This window comes from Penicillium nucicola, assembly GCF_028828085.1.
Source record: "Penicillium nucicola strain IBT 29836 chromosome Unknown utg000002l, whole genome shotgun sequence".
NCBI lineage: Eukaryota > Fungi > Ascomycota > Eurotiomycetes > Eurotiales > Aspergillaceae > Penicillium > Penicillium nucicola.
Genome location: NW_026643126.1, coordinates 2,460,932 through 2,479,028, shown reverse-complemented (window position 1 = coordinate 2,479,028; position 18,097 = coordinate 2,460,932). Strand labels below are relative to the sequence as shown.

Genomic DNA, 18,097 nt, shown 5'->3' with positions numbered 1-18,097 from the left:
GTTGATCACGGGAGAAAGATCAAAGAGAGGTGTTTATGATGGTGCCGATAACAATATATAGACCGAAGAGTATGCCTATGCCTATGCCGAATGTCACTGCCAACAAGACCAGTCACGTTCGCGGACCTGATAGCACCATTTTCCTTTAGCATGTTGACGAGAAATGATGTTTGTTGGCTCTAGCGTGAAAGCCTCCGAAAGTGATGTCTGTTCCGAATGTTTCAACTTTCGGAGCGGAACAAGTGCAGCTCTTGGCCCAAGTCCACCGGACCTTCATCTGCCTTGTCCAACCAGTCGGTGCCCAGGTATATCCTGCATGTTGCATCGGATGGGTCTCTTTCAGCTTATTTTGCGCTTCAACGTCTTTGTTTGTGTTATGGTCCGGACCACGTAACACCTGAGACATTGAGATCGATTCTTTGAGTCTCTGCGTAAAAGAATGGCCTTGAATAATGAAGATCAAGAAAGTCTCCATAACATGCCAGCTTATGGAATTGATGTGTCCATGTCTACAACTACCACAAAAGGTCGCCAATTACTACTGAAATCTAGAGAAATTGGTCTGTTCCTGTTGCCGAGTCCCATCTCTGCCTACTTTGGTGTGAGTTCCGCACCAACAAGATGCTGGGGCAGTACCAGTTATCTAACTGGTCTTCGTGGAGTCGCTTGTCTGGCTGTTTTTGCAGAGCACTTCTTGATGCGATTCTATCCTAAACTCCTCGACGAGTATGGAGAGCATCCAAAATTCTACCAGTTACCTGGAATCCGGCTTTTATATTCCGGCAGCGTGATGGTATCAATATTCTTCATCATCTCTGGATTTTCTCTCTCGATTGGCCCCCTGCGAGCCATATACGATCGGGATTGGGAGCGTCTTCACCAGCTGATGTTTTCAGCTGCCCTCCGCCGCCCCATTCGATTGATTCTCCCTCCAACAGCAGTTACATTTATCGTCATGATCGGCGTTCGATTCAGCCTATATCAATCTCACTATGATAGCCCCATCGACATGGACTGGAACGGCCCCATCCGACAACCCAACTTTGCTCTCCAGTTCCTTGATTGGGTGGAGTATGTCCTGGGCCGGTTAATTTACCCAGACGAGTGGCTGCGTCCACTCCCAAATGTGAGCGCATCGGAGTATGCAGTCCCATTGTATACTATCCCGCAGGAGTTGTGGTGCTCATTCCTGCTGTTCATTTTCATCGTGTCTTCGAGCAAAGTCCGACCTGCAGTGCGCCTAATCACGCTATTTTTCTTGATTATGCTTTCTGCGTGGTGCATGCGCAAGGAGATCTCGTGCTTTCTCGTCGGTATGGCCTTGGCCGAGTTCCACCTCCGTCGACACCTGCACCCGCCCCACAAAGATCCCAGGTCTGCCTCTAATCTCTGGAAATGTCTATCAGTGGGTCTCTGGTCCTTCGTCCTTCTTTTGGGTATCTGGATGTGCTCTATTCCCCATACCCGTGGTGCATATGGGTCCTCAAGCATTGGATATCGAACGATTTCACGAATCATTCCCTGGAATTCCAACGTCTATACCATTGGAGCTGCACTCGTGGTACTAGCGATCGATCACCTTCCCATCGTGCAGGCCATGTTTCGCACCTCCCCCGCGGACTACCTGGGGAAAATATCCTTCTCCCTCTACATGGTCCACTGGCCGATACTTGCCGCATGGGGGTGGAGCGTGGTTCCGTTCATGTGCGCAGTGACTGGGGATCACACGGCTCTGCGGTATGGGGCCGGATTTGCGCTCGCAGCTGTCTGTGTCACCCCCGTTGTGTGGTGGATTGCAGATCTTTGTTGGAGATTGGTTGACGAGACTTCAATCATGTTCGCTAAGCGCTGGGAGAATATGATCTCCATAGAATAGATTGAAAGCAGATCGTCCCCCACTCCAGGATTCTTTACCAAGGATTTTCCAGCTGCGGCCCCCACCTCTACCCGAGCCCCGCTAAAGTGTATCCGTGCCCGTATTTACCTGCACTGCAGCCCTTATAGTCTGCGCATTTACTATAAGGGTCCACACTGTTGACTTGTCCTCCATCACTTGGTAAGAATTCTAACCTCTATCATCCTTTACTACTTGGTAAAGCTTCTAAGCTCTATCAATCAATGGTTCCTAGATACTCGAGTATTTTTGTATGGCATAATCCTGTCGGTTCCAGATCCCGGTGTAGTGCATCGAGACCAGGAAGCGGTGTGGAGGCCCAGATACCCCGCTGATAAGACGAGGGGACCGGAATAAAAACGGCCCCCGAAAGCTTGTATAGCGCATAAATCTAAGCATGTCGTGTCACGCCTAGGGTCACGCAATCGCTGCCAACAATATTCTATAGGCTGGGGCGTACGTATTCCCTGCAGAATGCCCTAGAAGCTATTCCGTGCCTTTCAGGCGCCCTAAATCCAACCCAGGGTAGTCGGAATAACCCTTAATGAGCGGGACTATGTTGTATGGACCAGTCGTTGCTTGCTTGTTCCGATTGTGGCCATTGATTGTGGCATGGCAAATGTCTTGGAGGATAACGAATTGCATTCAAGCATTATCACGTGGGCATATCCCTGTCTAGGGATCTACAATGGAAGTCTTGAATGGGTTACAGGTTACATGGCAGGAGATGGGGCCCGCGGGTCAGCTGAAGATCCGATAGGGATGCAATACAGAGAGGGGAAAGCAGTAGATTCAACTATGGATTCCGAGCGAAATCATGATTCGGTGCCTAATCTGCGGGGCAATGTCGCCAACTTTGGCTCACTATAGTATATGTTGTGTGGGCTGCTTAGATTGTTAGAATGGTCTCATATCGTCAACAATTCTTTTTTCTTCTGCAAACGGCCTTGAAATCCGGGATCGCAATGAATCATAATTCCAATGCTCAGTTGGAAACGAATGCATGTGACCAGTGTCATCGCACAAAGCAGAAATGCACCAGAGAACTGCCCCGCTGTCAACGCTGCGTCAAGTCTTCTACGCCGTGCACATATAGTTTTGGGAAATTCATGGGCAGGCCTAAGAAGAGACTCCAAAATCTCAAGGCTCAGCGGAATCATAATGGAGATGACAACAGTCGGCCAATATCTAATGGTCAGGAGTCGGCCATTGATCAAGTTGGTGAGAGTTCACGTCGTCTCTTTCAATATCAAGGCTTCTTCCATCTAACCACTGACTGGTCTATCTTTAGGTTCCAACAACACCATTACCGTCAATAATCCTCACTCGGCTGCAAGAAGGCAAGATTGTGATGTCGGGCTTTCTGTGACAACATCAGTTCCCTTGTCATCCTCGTCATGCAGAGGAATCAAACCTGGATTCAGTGCTTCGGCATGTGATCAGTGTTATCGATTCAAACTGAAATGTGTTCGGGATGGGGATCACTGTCAGAGATGTCTCAATAACAACAACACCTGTACGTTTAGCTTCTCTTCGGAGCGTCAAGAACAAACGGGCCTTCCAACTCCAGAGACTCCGAGGAAGAAACGGCGTTTTTCCGAGATGTTGGATCATTCACCAGGTCAGCCCCCAGATCAGCCCCCAGGTTATAATATTGGAATTTGTGTTCATAGAAGCTGACGACAATAGATAACCCGCAATGCAGTCACCAAGCGACATTGATTGTCCCCGCGGTTAGGGACAGGATAGTTAGTAAGTACTCAAACCTCGTTACTGATAAGGCCCGGTTGACCAAGCGCTTAGCAGAACTTAAAACACGCGAAGCGAACTCGCAAGAGAGCAGTGACAATGCTAGCGGTGACATTGTGTCTACTGAGGTTCTCGAAACAGACCCGTTGACGTGGTCTACCATGCCACATGACCCCCAGTACAGCGGCTTGATGCCATTGTACACAGACAGTCACGCATCACAGATGAGTAACAGAAGCCGATCACGATGCAAACCGACTGCCACTTCTCACGAAGAGTCCAATACATTGTGTTCATGCCTTTCGACGGCATTATCCACCTTGTCCCACATAGAAGTCTCGATCCAAACCCCCATAAACCTGAACTTAATTATGTCTACGGCGCACAGTGGCCTTACATTTTGTGACACAGTCAGTCGGTGCCGCGCCTGTTCAGGGCCAGTGATATCAATGCTCTGTACTACTATCTTACAGCGACTCGTCAGATGCTATGAGATCATCTCGTCTGAAATAAGTGACAATAATGCGTCTACATTGCTGAATATCAAGATCGGGGGCATCGAGATCTTTGACCAGACATGCGTTCCAAGCATTGTCCATGCAATCCTTGGTTCGGAGATGAAGAGAGCCCGTGGAGTGTGCGAAAGTTTAAACAGCGTGTTGGGGAGAAATGATGCGTTGAAGATATTGCTGAGTCTCATTAAAATAAGATTCATCAGCTTGAGTTCATAAAAAATAGATTCTTTAGCTAGTGCGTAATGATAAACATGCGTTCTTGCGCATGCTGGCGTCTAGCGTCGTGCATCTTCAAAATGTTTTATTTGCGTTGTTTGACAAAATGCTTCTTTTGAACTGGGTGGAAATGACAAACACTTGTTTCTTTTGCGTTCCCTTCTCTTTTCCTTGTGCCCCTATGTACATTCGATATTGAGGCTGTTTGGTGGCCATAGTCAAAAGGTCATTTCTTCCGAGTCGCGATCGCACCATGTTTACCCAATCATGAGGAATCTGCTGTAAGGGAAGACGGAAGAGGATCAGGCGTGCAACCTAAAAAAGACATGTCGTTTGCACTCTGATACAGGCTCGTGGTAAGGGATTGCAGTAAGTCCCGCTGGCATTTCAACTCCTCCATCGAACTCTCGAATGCATAGACTCGAAATAATTCAAAGAGCTTCATGGCGCAGTTGGCTGTTCCCATAATTTCCGAACTAAGGATTGCTCTTCCCACGATGGAGTGCAGCCTGGCCTTTAAGTGGAACGCGCCAATGCCCACTTCCACATCGAGTTTCTGATCCTTGGCTTCCGCAGTCGACATTAGCCAGCTGCCTATTGACGCGTAATGCGTGTCTAGCAGTTGCAATATGGTGACATGCAGGAGAATATTGCTATGGTGGCAACTGGCCACGCAATCGTAGAAGTGGCGGCAAATCTTAACGGCTTCTTGAGTCACGCCCAGCACACTATCAACTGCGTGGGCGTCAAGGTTGTGATATCGATCCAATTTCTTTATCGTTTGGAGCGCCAGACTAAAGCATTGGCAGGGTGTTTTGATCAGACGTCCTTCTATCCTTTCTGTTTCCAGGGAACTGGGCTGCTCGGGGATATCTTGCAGCAGTTCGTCCCATCCCAACTGGTCATTGATGAACATGGTCGGTGACCACGCGCTAGCAGGGGGTCCCTCGAGATCGACCAGCCCGCTGCAATCAGAGACAGGGATTTGAGTTTCGTTGTTCATGCCTGCTGGTTGAGATGTGCTCCAGAGAGAGCAGAAGCAGAAAATAAAAGATAGATTCAAGGGAGTTCTAGGGAGCCAGGATCTATCTGAGGTCTGAAGGATCTAAATACATGACGGCCATGTGACCCAAAGAAGCAGGATCACATAGAACTAAATGTGTTCTGGAGTCGTGGCGAATGGGGATTGGACTTTATTGGTGTTGATTCTTCGTCGTGAGGGGCTTCAGACAGTAGCGCTGGGGCCAAACCGGAGATATAAGCCATTCGAACGCCATCGGAATGCTGCAACGTAACAAAGGGGCCGCGGGGCCCGATTGAGGTTACATACCTAAAGGCTAACACTCAGCCTCTTCGACTAGCACCATGCGACTGGCCAATGACTAAAGGCGATACTATCAACCTGAAGGACGTGGCTAGAGACCTTTTCCCGTCCCTCCCCTGTACTTCAGGGCCACAGATCGTGCGACCCCGCTAGTCCACAACAAATGATATTCTTGCACTTGCAAAAACGTCAGGTCAATGACCACCCATTCATATAGCTATCTCACACTTGTATCCCTTTTAGGGATTGTAAAGTCTGCCACCAACTTTTCACGCGAGGTCCAGTCAAACCTAGTATTCATGTTCGACGACCGCCCTCCCATTCGTTTGAGGTTAGCTCCCGCTCGGTAACTAACTAACTACACATTGACGGCGGTTATATTAGCGATTGGGTGCTTCACTCCCAGAATCGCACGACTTTCGCCCGTCTGTACAATCGAGGTATAAGTTACCCATACGTTCAGTCATTATGATATCGGCTTGACCAACACACATTCGACAACTCGTTTCTGGCCCCACCGCCAAGGCCTTGGCGTAGATCAATTCTTGAGCGGCCCAGTAAAATGCCCCAGGTCGTTCCATACAGTATACCAAATCGTTTAAGCTGGGTCTAGCCAAAAACAACTTTACCGATGTGGGCGAACTAGTAGACAATGGAAAGAAAGACTTACTGACAGTCTACTCTCCAAATAGTCCTTTTCATGTTGTTAGCACCACTCTCCCCTTCTACTGTCGAGCTGGAGTGTCAGACTTTGTCTTGGAAGTCAGTGCTATCAAGCCAGCCTGATGTTCAGATTGAGTATACAGAATACAATAGAGTAACCCCAATGAAAGTCTATTTCTTCCTATGATCCCATGAACTAAGCCATTTCACTAGAATACAAGTGTAAAGGGAGAGGGTAGTCCACTAAGTAATGAAGATCCCAATAGAGAACCTAGGGTCCGGTAGAAGATGTCAACAAATAATGTAGAAACAACCAAGGCAAACACTACTTCGAAATGACGTCGAGAAGAAATAATATAGTGTAGATACTGAATGGATGAATTTTCAATAACTGATTCTTGATCACTCACATCTCATGCCATCATATTCTCATTGAATAAAAGCCATGTCGATCTCTTGACCCTGAGTCCAGCATTACACTAAGAATCTGGGAGACATAGAGCACCTTCGGTTCTGATGAGGCGTCGGAACAGTGGGATAGGAAGTGGGCATACCTAGTGCTAGGTCAATTGAATCGGGGATGAGGCAAACACAATAGGCAGATAGCGCATGTCATCGAAGTATAGATATGGGCCAGCAGGCTTGTGTCATCCTCAATATCAGCTCCACACCAAGCAAGTAGAGTGACGAGTGAGGTACTCGCTGCGCGTAGATTACAGCTCCACCTCCTTCAGTCAGCTAAAATTCGGTGAGAAATTTCGCTAACAGGTGTCCAATTCTTTCTTCACATTAAGAAGTTATGATTATCAGCGAGGTAAATACGAAAAGCCTGATACATTCAGCAATGTAAGTATACAAAAACACCAAAGAACCCAAGTCAATCTATTAAAACAAATACCAAGACAACCAACAGACACTATACAACAATTCACAAGGGCGGCACCATAGTAGCAATACCCTTAGCCAAGCGCTGAATCTGACCAGCGTAATAAGTCTATCCGAACCAAAGTCAGCAACCGCATACACTCAAAAACAGAACTCAAAAAATAAAAGAAAAAAAGAGAACGAAAACTCACACTCTCAGCCCCAGCCCCAACAAGATGCAGCGGCAAAAAGCGCGTATACCAAGGAACAGGCGCCTTATTCAAAGGCAGCACAGCATCCCCCTCAGCAACACTCTCATCCAACAAAAGCAACGGGAACTTCGGATCAATAGCCGCAGGCCTTCCAATGCCAACAAGATCACAAGCCCCATCGAGAATAGCCGACTCGGCACCAGCCCGTGTCCGGAACCCACCAGTCAACATAAGCACCAGACCAGGATGGCGCTTCCGGACCTCCTTCGAGAATTCAAGGAAGAAGGCCTCGCGCGCAGCCGTGCGTTCGGATTTGGGCTTTTCAGTTACCGATGTGTCTGTTTTGGCATAGCCCATCATCTTGGGATCTTCGTAGCTTCCGCCGCTGATTTCCATAAAGTCGATGCCGGCTTCGGCTAGCAGGGCGATTTGAGTCATTGTTTCTTCGAAGCTGGCGGAGCTGTGGTCGGCTGAGTTTAGTTTTATGCCGATGCAGAAGGTCGAGGGGACGACTTTGCGGGTTTCGGTCAGGATGTCGAGGACGAATCTGGCGCGCTTGGAGGGCGTGCCACCGTAGGCGTCTGTTCGGAGGTTGGTCTGGGGTTGTTAGTTTGGTTTTAGTCTTTTGATATGTTGGGGTGTTGGTGGTGGTGTTTCATACTTTGCTGTTGAGGAATTGATCTAGATTGTGTCAGTCACCGTGATTTCTAGTCCCCTGTGGGAAAAAAGAGAAAGAGAAAGAGAAAGAAAGAGTAGAAAAAGAACATACCAATCAGATATCCATGCGCACCATGCAGCTCAACCCCAGAAAACCCAGCATCAGCCATGAGCCGAGCCGTGTCAACGAATTGCCTGATGACACGCTCGATATCGGCGTGGGTCATCTCCTTAGGCTGCGACCAAGCAAGACAGCTAACCATCCTCTCAAGCAAACCATCGCCAACCTTAATAGGCACCGCAGACGGCGCTAGAGTCGGCGCGAACATACCACGGTAACCGGCCACGCGGAACGACTGGCGTCCTGGGTGGCAGATTTGCACTATCGCCGGTGTGCCGTGTTTCTGGGTTGCGTCTGCGTATTTCTTCCATTCCGATACTAGGCTGCTGTTGCTTTCTGGGCCTTTGTATTCGGCGTGTAGAGCTGGGTCGAAGGGGCTGCCCATGTGGTTTACGTCTACCTGTACGTTTCCTGTTTGGAGTTGTCAGGTTGGGATTTGTTGTATGAGGTAGGTTGACTTTATAGTTGGGCGATGACTTACCTGTTAGGATGCTACCCCATCCACCTTCGGACCATTGAGTGTAGGCGTCGAGGAGGGGGTCTGTGGGTTGATTCTTCTTAGCCATGAGCTCGGCCATGGCGGCCTGGCAATTCTGTTAGTATTGGGCTTTCCGAAGGGAGGTATGAGAAGTATGTGCTCGCCTTGCTCAATCTGTTTGGTAAAACAAGTCCACATGGCAGCTTGACGGGGTCTGCAAGAGGGGACGGCATGATGGAGCTTTTCTTGTTTGCACGATTCGATATGCGATATACTGTCTTTGCCGTGTACTTGGAGAAAGTATACTATACCCCAATAGAGGATGCAAGGTACTATATGTCGTGAGGAGGGAATCCCAAGACAATCAATTTCAACAAAAAACCTACAATTCGGGTCAATGAAGTGTTTGAAATAGTCACTAGGAATTTGATACTCACCGGCTAATATATAGATCACTGATTAAGCCCTAAATCAAGGATAGAAGCCCCTCGAAGCACAATTGAAGTCTTCAACATGAAAATTGCATCTACCTCGGCCGGAGATCCTTAGTAATCAAGATTCCCCGGAGAGATTGATGTCCCCGAGCGCAAGCACGAATGAGAGGCATTGAAGCTTTAACTATGTGGGGACAGGCGAGGCCTACGAGATGTGCGTCTGGGTGTGGAGCCCAGTAAACTTTCGGGGAGTTGGGTTCATCCGCTTGCCACGTGAAAGCACGGATGAAAAAAAGGATGAACGTATTTCCAGTCTACAGAATATACAGAGTAATACTTAGTCGTTACTGATTACCAAGAAGAAGAGTTAAATAGTATGTGTTCATTCATATGGCAAAGTTATTTCCTAACTATTCCCACAATGCAAAGCCCTCCAAGGGACCGAAAAGCAAATAGGTAATGGGTATTCAATCAGAAGAAAAAAAGGGGCAACAAATGTCGTGTCCAATCCCGAAAAGCAGAGGAGAAGGATGAAAAAAGGAACAAGAAGAGCGCGCTCGAAGCCAGAAAGTAAAAGACGACAAAAAGGTCAAGTCAGTCCATCACGCAGAGATCCTAGTCGCTGACCGTGATTAGAACAAGTGTTTTCGTGTTCAAGGACAAAAATGTGAAACCAATGCAAGCGCCACAGATGATGAAGAGCAATTTTGAGTACAGAAGAAAACATGCACACCTTACAGCTTGGCATTCTTCTCCTCGGTGGGGGAGCCGTTCGCCGTGATGGGGGGCGAAATTGTGCCGAGGCTGGAGAGCAAGTGACCGACCTCACGCTCGAGAGCGCGGACCTCAGTGTGAGGATCGTACATGCGGGCCTTGATCCAGTTGTCCAACTCGATGTCGTTCATGGTACGGAGCGCAGTCTCCCGGTCGACCTTGTCCTCCTGGGCGGCGCGCATCACCTTGCGAGTGACGACGATGCTGACCTCGCGGATGCGAGTGATGTCAGGGTAGAGGAGACCACGCTCGAGCTCCTCAGGGGTGAGAGCTTGAGAGAGGGCATCACCGGAGGCGTAGATCATGCTGTCGGTGACACGGACGGCCTTGGACAGGATGCTACCGAGGCCGATACCGGGGAAGACATACATGTTGTTACCCTGACCGGGGTAGTAGGTGCGGGTCTCGCCAGCGGAGTTGGTGAAGGTACAGTTGGGGAAGGGAGAGCCGGAGGCGAAGAGGCAGCGACCATCAGTGTTCTTGACAGCGGTCTCGAAGTCACACTCGGACTTGGAGGAGGGGGTTGGAGAGGGGGAAGATGAGGGGAGCGGTGTTCCAGTCAGCCATCTTGCGGAGGATCTCGGGGGTGAAGACACCGCCCATGGTGGAGAGACCCATCAGGATGGAGGGCTTGACGTGGTCAACAACCTCTTCGAGGGTCTTGAACTGCTCGCCATTGTTGTCCTGGCGAGCGAAGTAGACCTTGTGGTCAGCGAGCTTGTCACCGCGGTCAGCAGTGACGAGACCCTTGGTGTCGACGAGGTAGAAGCAGTTGCGGGCCTCATCCTCGGTCATGCCTTCGCGCATGAAGAACTCGACGATCTGACGGGCAACACCGACACCGGCGCTACCGGCTCCGAAGAAGACAGCGCGGTGCTCCTTGCAGGGCAAACCGGCGCGCTTGACAGCGTTGATGACACCGCCCAGGATGACAGCACCAGTACCCTGGATGTCATCGTTGAAGCAGGTGTATAGATCACGGTAACGCTCGAGAGCGGGGAAGGGGTTCTTGAAATCCTCGAATTGGATGACGATACTAGAAGCTTTGTTAGAACTGAAGATCACCCGAGATGCATGTGAAGATGAGTCACTTACCCGGGCCAGCGCTCAGTGAGAGCAGCCATCAACTCGTCCAAGAACTCCCGCTCCTCCTCGGGGGAGATCTTGTCACGACGGCTACCCATGTACAACGGGTCTTCCCGGAGGGCCTTGTTACCAGTGCCCAGATCGAGAGTCAGAGGCAGGGTGGCCTCGGGACGAATACCCGCACAGGCGGTGTATAGAGCAAGCTTGCCAATGGGGATACCCATGCCGTTGATACCAAGATCACCCAGGCCGAGAATGCGGGAGCCATCGGTGATACATGTGATCTCAACATTGGGCTGGGGCCAATTGGCAATGACGGAAGCGAGGTTTCCACGATCCTCCCAGCTCAGGTACATTCCTGCAGACTCGTTAGCTCCGGTTCTAATTCGTGTCGAATTCGTATCTTATTCGTGCGGGGAAATGCAATTTACCTTCGGGCTGCTGGTAGATCTCAGACCAGCGTTGGCAGGCCTCGCCAACCACGGGGGTGTAGATCAGAGGCGTCATTTCCTGCAGGGATATTAGTTCTGCCCCCGGTCCAGTCACGTGCAGTTCAACGTACCCGGAGATGGTCGGTCACGAGACGGTAGAAAAGGTGCACATTGTTCTTGCGCAGGGTGCTGAGGTAGAGGAATTTGTCGATGGGGGTGTTCTTCAGACCCAGCTGAGCCAGGCATCGTGTCTTTTGGGTCTCGTAGCCCTCGGCGCGAGGAGGAGTGAGGCCGTAGGTGCGCAGGTACTTGCGAATGTATGACGGGTTGGCGGTATCGTAATTGGCGTCACTATACGAAGGTCAGTGATGGCGTCGTCGCATCTTGTCGCAATCGACTTACGCTGGCGAGGCGTGGTTGACAAAGGGCGCCGGGGTGGCATGCACCGGCCGGGCTTGTTGAGTAGAAACTTGAGGGTATCGAGCCATTGTGATCGACTGAGGTTGCTTACTCAAGTTCGAGGTGGAAATGTATGAAGAAAAAAAAGATCTGGGAGCAGACGTCGAGCAGTTTTTATGTACTCGCAACATATTAAATTTCCCCTGGGAAGCAAGCATTCCGAATGGGAAAAGAACCAGATAATTAACCGGGACACACGGCGACGTATAGTAACAAAAGAGTCATGATTCGAGATCGGGAAGACTCGGGGGGGTTACGGAAGGGACCCATGTGGGTATGGTCTTCGGTGATGACAGCGAACCGTTGTGCGTGAAAGAGTGAGGAATCTGGATCCAATGCTTTTTTTTTCCCATTTTTTTGGAGAGAGCAAGGGGAGGGTGGAGACGCCGACTCCGACAATGCGGAGATCAGTTGAATATTGGACATGAGACATCACAGGGATTGGTCTCTGAGTTACGTTCTCGCTACGTACCGGTGCGGGATTTATGCGGAATAGCTAATAACTACGCCGTACAGGTGAGTCTGAAGGGTTGAGAGTCTTGACGTGTGTGATGCATACGAAAATGGGCATTCGGAGTATATCTCCCTGTATGAGTGCTGACATTTACGTGTAGAACTGTGAATCCTCTTTGGCTCCCTCTGATTGGACGTTATAGCCGGGGAGGGACCGCCATGGATCTGGCGCCTTCGACTCCACAGCTACGAGCTTCCAGAGCCGCAGATAGTGCCGAAGTGGAGTGGTTAGTCTGTTCTGCCCTTTTTTCCCTCTTTGCCTTCTAGAAGATCGCGGGAAAATATATTCGGCGGTCGGCGACGGAGACTGCCGCTGATGGAGTCGCCTACATAGCCTCGATAGGAAAACCAGCCGGTCGTGTCCTCACCGGTGAGTGCTTTGGGGGTGTTTCGAATCCGCCGTGTTGGTGATATCTGCTCCGTGAATGGCCTCAGCCGCCGACGGGCCCCCTCCAGGGGTATATATCCAGTACGGCCACATTTCAATTTTTTTTCTTGCTCCCATTCGGAGTTCCCTTTCTAGGGCTGGAACAGCATCCACTGGCCACATCAGCTCACGGAATCTAGGGATTTGCCTCACACTGATTGGACCCCTTGTCCGTTGTGCGAGTCTTCTATTAATAATTCTCAGACTCTGGTTTACGGCGTACAGTGCATAATTCAAGTGGATTCGTTAGGGTTGTCCCAGCACTTCCCAACGTTGGGAAAGGCTTGTCAGGGCTTGGCCTGTGAGTGTCGCGTGGGAGATGCAAGGAGGTGAAGCTATACGTAAACTCCCTTGGAATGAGATCATATGTCAGAAAATGCCTCAGAATGCACTGTAGTGTTACCGATTGTTTCTTTTTTTTTTTTCTCCAAAAGGACATTATTTGATATGTGAACTAATTTAATGAATATTTTAGTGTAAGCCCTGGTCTAGACGATGGAGCCCTGGCCCAATGGTTGAACTCCATAGCTCTCCCCAGACGATCACCCGAGCTATGCGAGCTACGTTAGCAGTAGACAGCTCCTGGTCCATACTGCATCCCTAATTGTATCCATTCCATATGAAATATCTTCAATGGAGTGGAATTGAATTGTTGTAGAGGTCAAATACCTGTGGTATACAAGAACAAAACATTAGCGTAACATCAGGTGTCGTCATGTGCCCGAAACAGGTTCTCCCTAGCCCAAGCTCCGAACCAACATCACCACCAGTACTGTATCATCGCATTCAAATCACACCACAAAGCATTCCATCTTGAGCCTGCCACAAAGCTGCCCATTGGGCTGATTCCAAAAATGCCCACTGAAACAGAACCCCTGCTCCCACGGTACGAGGACGACACCTCCCGTCAGCGCCGCCTCCACCAGAAGCTACACAGCTACCAGATGCTCCGCGCCCTCTCTGAAGGGTATATGCCAACAACCGAACAAACAATCAGCAATGTGCGCACCCTTCTGGCATCCGACGTCCTGAATCTCGCCAACAAGGATATTGGTAGCGTCGGTCGCCAGCTAGTGCGGGATACTCGACTGTGGATCCAGACCTTCATCGAGTTCCTCGCCGCGAAGAACAACGACGATCAACTCCAGGAATTCCTGTGGCGCCTGGCCCGTTCGCGGGTCTCAGTGGATAGTGGGAGGGTTTCGCAGCAGGCTGCCCTCGTGAAGGCGCGGGCTGATACTAAAGCTGGTGGGTCGCTCTACCTTAGCACATACGTCTCTCCAGCGTCGGGGGGCTTGGCGTGGGTTGCACCATGGATGGTCATTCGCTGACACTACTTTAAAGCTTATGATAGTTTCCGTACCGTTGGGAGCCTACTCTTGACTAATGCCGATTTCCGACTTTTTGTTGATGATGTTGTGACTGTTGGGCGGCAAATCTTTGCTGATACGGCCGAGTCACTTGCTGAATCTTCAAAAGTTGCTGCAAAGCAGGTCAAGCCTTCCGATGAGGAGGCAAAGGCGCTGAATGGCGCAGGGGCTGATTCTGGTCATGAATTGTCTGCGCATGAGGTGAGGGAGGAAATCGCACATATCGCAGATGCTGTCGGGGATGGTGCTGTGCATACAGGCCATGATGCTGTGCAGAGTGCCAAGGAACATCTCTCGGGCCGTGAGAGGGATACTTTATTATTCCGATTGAAGCAAGCCGTTACCAGGCTTCGCGAGAGAACTGACTACTCTGACTCGGTCTCGACATTGGCTGAATTGCTCAAGCGCTATGCTAAAATCTACGCCGACGCTGCAGAGGAATCCACCTCTGTCACTCAAGAAGACTTTGATGTTAATACCGATTTAAAGCGAGCTGTCGACGAATTCTGGGTCCTCTTGCGCTCTTTTGGAGATCCCAAGGAATGGGACCAGCTTCAGCAGCAGTTCCATGATGTCCTCCGCCATGCGAATAAAGACCCGGAATTCGATGGTCTACTAGGAGAGGTCGGGACCTCATTGCAGGACATGCTTACCGACCCAGCCTTTTTTGATTCCGCGCCAGAGAAGCTAGATGAGCTCAAGCAGCAATCCGAGAAAGTCGGCTTCGAGTCGAGTCTACGCAAGGATATGGACGATTTCCTAGCACAAGCGAAACGAACATTAAGCAGTGTACCCGAGGACCCCGTCGTATACAAGTTAATCAATGCCACCAAGAAAGTATACCAGCATGCTTGGACTGCCTACAACGATAAACAAACCGACCTCCCAGCCGACATAGTGAATGTCTTCCTCCCAGTCTTCCTTCGATTAATCCAATACGTGCCAATTCCACGACTTGAAATATCTGCCCCGGAAATGGATTTACTCCTTGAAAATCTAATTCTCGAACCAGGCCACACAGTGAACTTCTCCTCTTTCCTGCCTTATCGCATGCACATTCTCACTCGAAACGACATTGACATCGTAAAGACCCACTCCAAGCGCACGGAGACGCTCATGAAAACAGCCTTCACGGTAACAGTCCAAGGCCTAAACATCAGTGCCCAAGATTTTGGCTACTGGTTCCGCACACATACAGGTCTCTTCCATCTTAGAGACGAAGGCATCGCCAGCTTCTATCTTGACCGCCGTGGAATTGACATCTCGCTCGACGTTGAAGTGGGGCGCGGCCGTCTTGATCAAATCTTCTCACTACGCGGCGTGCATGTGCACATTCACAAGCTTGATTACCAAGTCAAGCGTAGCAAATGGAGGTTCTTGCTCTGGCTGACGAAACCATTCCTGAAACATCTTGTCCGTCGTGTTTTGGAGAAAAAGATCGCAGAGGAGATTGTTGCTGCAGCGTTTGCGTTGAATCGGGAGCTAGTATTTGCAAGAGAACGGCTGCGTGCTGCGCGTATTGCTAATCCGCAGGATCTGGCTTCGTTCATAAGAGCTGTCCTTGCACGCCTTAAACCTGCCGACTCAGATGTCGAGGCTAGAATTGGGCTTTCTCCATTGAAGACTGGGCCTTTTGAGGGTGTTTATGCTCCAGGAAGTATTGTCAAAACCTGGAATGATGAGGCGATTGGTGCGCAGGAGGCTATTGATGATGGAGATGAGACGCGTGGACTGGGCCATACATGGCGAAACGATATCTTTGATGTCGCTGGAAGGCACTGAGATGGCAATTGACGTGATTTATTGCTTGTTAATTTTATGTTGGTGGAGATCTATCTGGTTGGTAAACGTAAACTGCGAAGGATCTCCCATGATTCACGATATGGACATGTCTATGAAATGAAAATGATTACACGCACATGTAACAAACACTCAAAGCTGTACCACAGATGAACTCAATATAATACTCAGTTTAATCTCCGACGGTGAACTTCATACCAAGATATAAATTAATTTGCTCTCTATACATATCTCAGCTCATGTCTTCCTATCTATACTATCTATACACGTGACCCGGCTGAACATTGTTCCTCTCAGGCCACATATCAAAGTAGATCCAGCTATCAGCATGCGGAGCTAACACCCACTTTCAACCTTTCAATTCTTCAAGTTCAACGGCTCGGTTTACACTCAATCTAGTGTAGCCAAAGCACTCCATGCCGACCCCATAAACAAAAAACTACCGACCACTCCACCACCAAAACAAAACTGCGACCTACAGCTCCGACAGGTGGATCGAAGCTTTTAGCAGAGCCGAAGGCCAATACAACAAAGCCACAATACGGCAAGCATCGCAAAACCAGATTCAGCTCCTAGAGTACACAAGCTGTGCGCGCAGCCCAATTCGCCAAAATGCAACTATTACGATTCCTAGTTGCGCTAGCCGTCGTGCTATTCTCCGTCGTCGTCATTGCCGCAGAGGACTACTACAAAGTCCTAGGACTAGCGAAGTCCGCCTCAGAAAAAGATATCAAGAAGGCATACCGAACTCTCAGCAAGAAATACCACCCAGATAAGAACCCGTGAGTGAACACCCACCCCCAATACCACCTACTTTCTCCCCACATCTCGCAATCGAAACTAACCTCCATCCCCAATCCAGCGGTGACGACTCAGCCCGCGAAAAGTTCGTCGAAATCGCCGACGCATACGATGTTCTATCCACAAATACCCTCCGCAAAGTCTACGACCAATACGGCCACGAAGGAGTAGAGCAACACCGCAAAGGCGAAACCGCCGGCGGAAGCCACGACCCCTTCGATCTCTTCTCACGCTTCTTCGGCGGCGGCGGACACTCGGGCCACGCACCAGGCCACCGACGCGGACCGGACATGGAAGTCCGCGCGGCGCTCCCACTGCGCGATTTCTACACAGGCCGCGAGATCAACTTCCTCGTGGAGAAGCAGCAGATCTGCGATTCGTGCGAGGGCACCGGATCGAAGGACCAGCAGGTGCACACTTGTGACCGTTGTTCCGGGCGCGGAATGGTCATCCAGAAACACATGCTTGCGCCTGGCATGTTCCAGCAGGTTCAGATGGCTTGTGATGCGTGTGGGGGCAAGGGAAAGAAGATTAAGAATCCTTGCCCTGTTTGTGCGGGTAACCGGGTTGTGCGGAAGGAGATTGAGACCAGTGCTAGTATTGAGCCTGGGATGGATCGGGGGACTAGACTTGTCTTTGAGAATGAAGGCGATGAGAGTCCTGATTGGATTGCTGGGGACTTGGTTGTTATTCTTGATGAGAAGGAGGCTGAGATGGGTGTTTCGGAGGAGGAAAGGACTGATGGGACTTTCTTCCGGAGAAAGGGGAAGGACTTGTTCTGGAAGGAGACACTTAGTTTGAGGGAGGCTTGGATGGGTGGGTGGACTAGGGATGTTACGCATCTTGATGGGCATGTTGTTAGACTTGGTCGCGGTCGTGGTCAGGTTGTGCAGCCGTTGGCTGTTGAGACTGTGACTGGGGAGGGTATGCCGTACTACTCTGATGCCCATTTGCATGATCACCACGAGGGCAGCGATGAGCCTGGCAATCTCTATGTTGAGTATACTGTTGTTTTGCCGGATCAGATGGAAAGTGGGATGGAGAAGGACTTCCATTCGCTTTGGGAGAAGTGGCGCAAGAAGATCGGTGTTGATTTGGCTCAGGATAGTGGGCGGCCTGTTTACTCTCCTGAGGGCAAGGATGAGTTGTGATTTATAGATTCTTGATTCCCTCTTCCTCTTTTATCTTGTATACTGTTGATGCTAGCGTGCATTTGTGATCTGGGCTGGACTATTAGACCTGGTAGTATGTGAGCATATAACATAGACCTTGGCCAAAACTGTACAAGACATTCAGCGCCATGCGAACC

The 18,097-nt window shown here is 49.9% G+C and overlaps 6 protein-coding genes across 6 annotated transcripts; 3 read left to right on the top strand and 3 right to left on the bottom strand.

The window, feature by feature from the left end:
* Window positions 1-478: 478 nt before the first annotated feature.
* N7511_002708 (acyltransferase family protein) lies at window positions 479-1,876 on the top strand (the record flags this gene model as incomplete). The annotated part of the gene is made up of 1 exon (XM_057125133.1): window positions 479-1,876. The coding sequence occupies one exon, from the start codon at window positions 479-481 to the stop codon at window positions 1,874-1,876; it is 1,398 nt and encodes a 465-aa protein (XP_056987292.1).
* A 2,763-nt stretch (window positions 1,877-4,639) lies between these two features.
* N7511_002707 (uncharacterized protein) lies at window positions 4,640-5,377 on the bottom strand (the record flags this gene model as incomplete). The annotated part of the gene is made up of 1 exon (XM_057125132.1): window positions 4,640-5,377. The coding sequence occupies one exon, from the start codon at window positions 5,375-5,377 to the stop codon at window positions 4,640-4,642; it is 738 nt and encodes a 245-aa protein (XP_056987291.1).
* Window positions 5,378-7,289: 1,912 nt separating this feature from the next.
* N7511_002706 (NADH:flavin oxidoreductase/NADH oxidase family protein) lies at window positions 7,290-8,926 on the bottom strand (the record flags this gene model as incomplete). Its single annotated transcript, XM_057125131.1, has 6 exons — window positions 7,290-7,355; window positions 7,438-8,034; window positions 8,099-8,118; window positions 8,207-8,626; window positions 8,697-8,799; window positions 8,858-8,926. 6 exons carry the CDS (start codon window positions 8,924-8,926, stop codon window positions 7,290-7,292), a joined length of 1,275 nt encoding a protein of 424 aa, XP_056987290.1.
* Window positions 8,927-9,861: 935 nt separating this feature from the next.
* N7511_002705 (uncharacterized protein) lies at window positions 9,862-12,035 on the bottom strand (the record flags this gene model as incomplete). Its single annotated transcript, XM_057125130.1, has 6 exons — window positions 9,862-10,410; window positions 10,496-10,937; window positions 10,997-11,345; window positions 11,419-11,497; window positions 11,550-11,769; window positions 11,821-12,035. The coding sequence occupies 6 exons, from the start codon at window positions 12,033-12,035 to the stop codon at window positions 9,862-9,864; spliced, it is 1,854 nt and encodes a 617-aa protein (XP_056987289.1).
* Window positions 12,036-13,671: 1,636 nt separating this feature from the next.
* N7511_002704 (uncharacterized protein) lies at window positions 13,672-15,969 on the top strand (the record flags this gene model as incomplete). Its single annotated transcript, XM_057125129.1, has 2 exons — window positions 13,672-14,065; window positions 14,162-15,969. 2 exons carry the CDS (start codon window positions 13,672-13,674, stop codon window positions 15,967-15,969), a joined length of 2,202 nt encoding a protein of 733 aa, XP_056987288.1.
* A 630-nt stretch (window positions 15,970-16,599) lies between these two features.
* N7511_002703 (uncharacterized protein) lies at window positions 16,600-17,939 on the top strand (the record flags this gene model as incomplete). The annotated part of the gene is made up of 2 exons (XM_057125128.1): window positions 16,600-16,769; window positions 16,850-17,939. The coding sequence occupies 2 exons, from the start codon at window positions 16,600-16,602 to the stop codon at window positions 17,937-17,939; spliced, it is 1,260 nt and encodes a 419-aa protein (XP_056987287.1).
* Window positions 17,940-18,097: the final 158 nt, after the last annotated feature.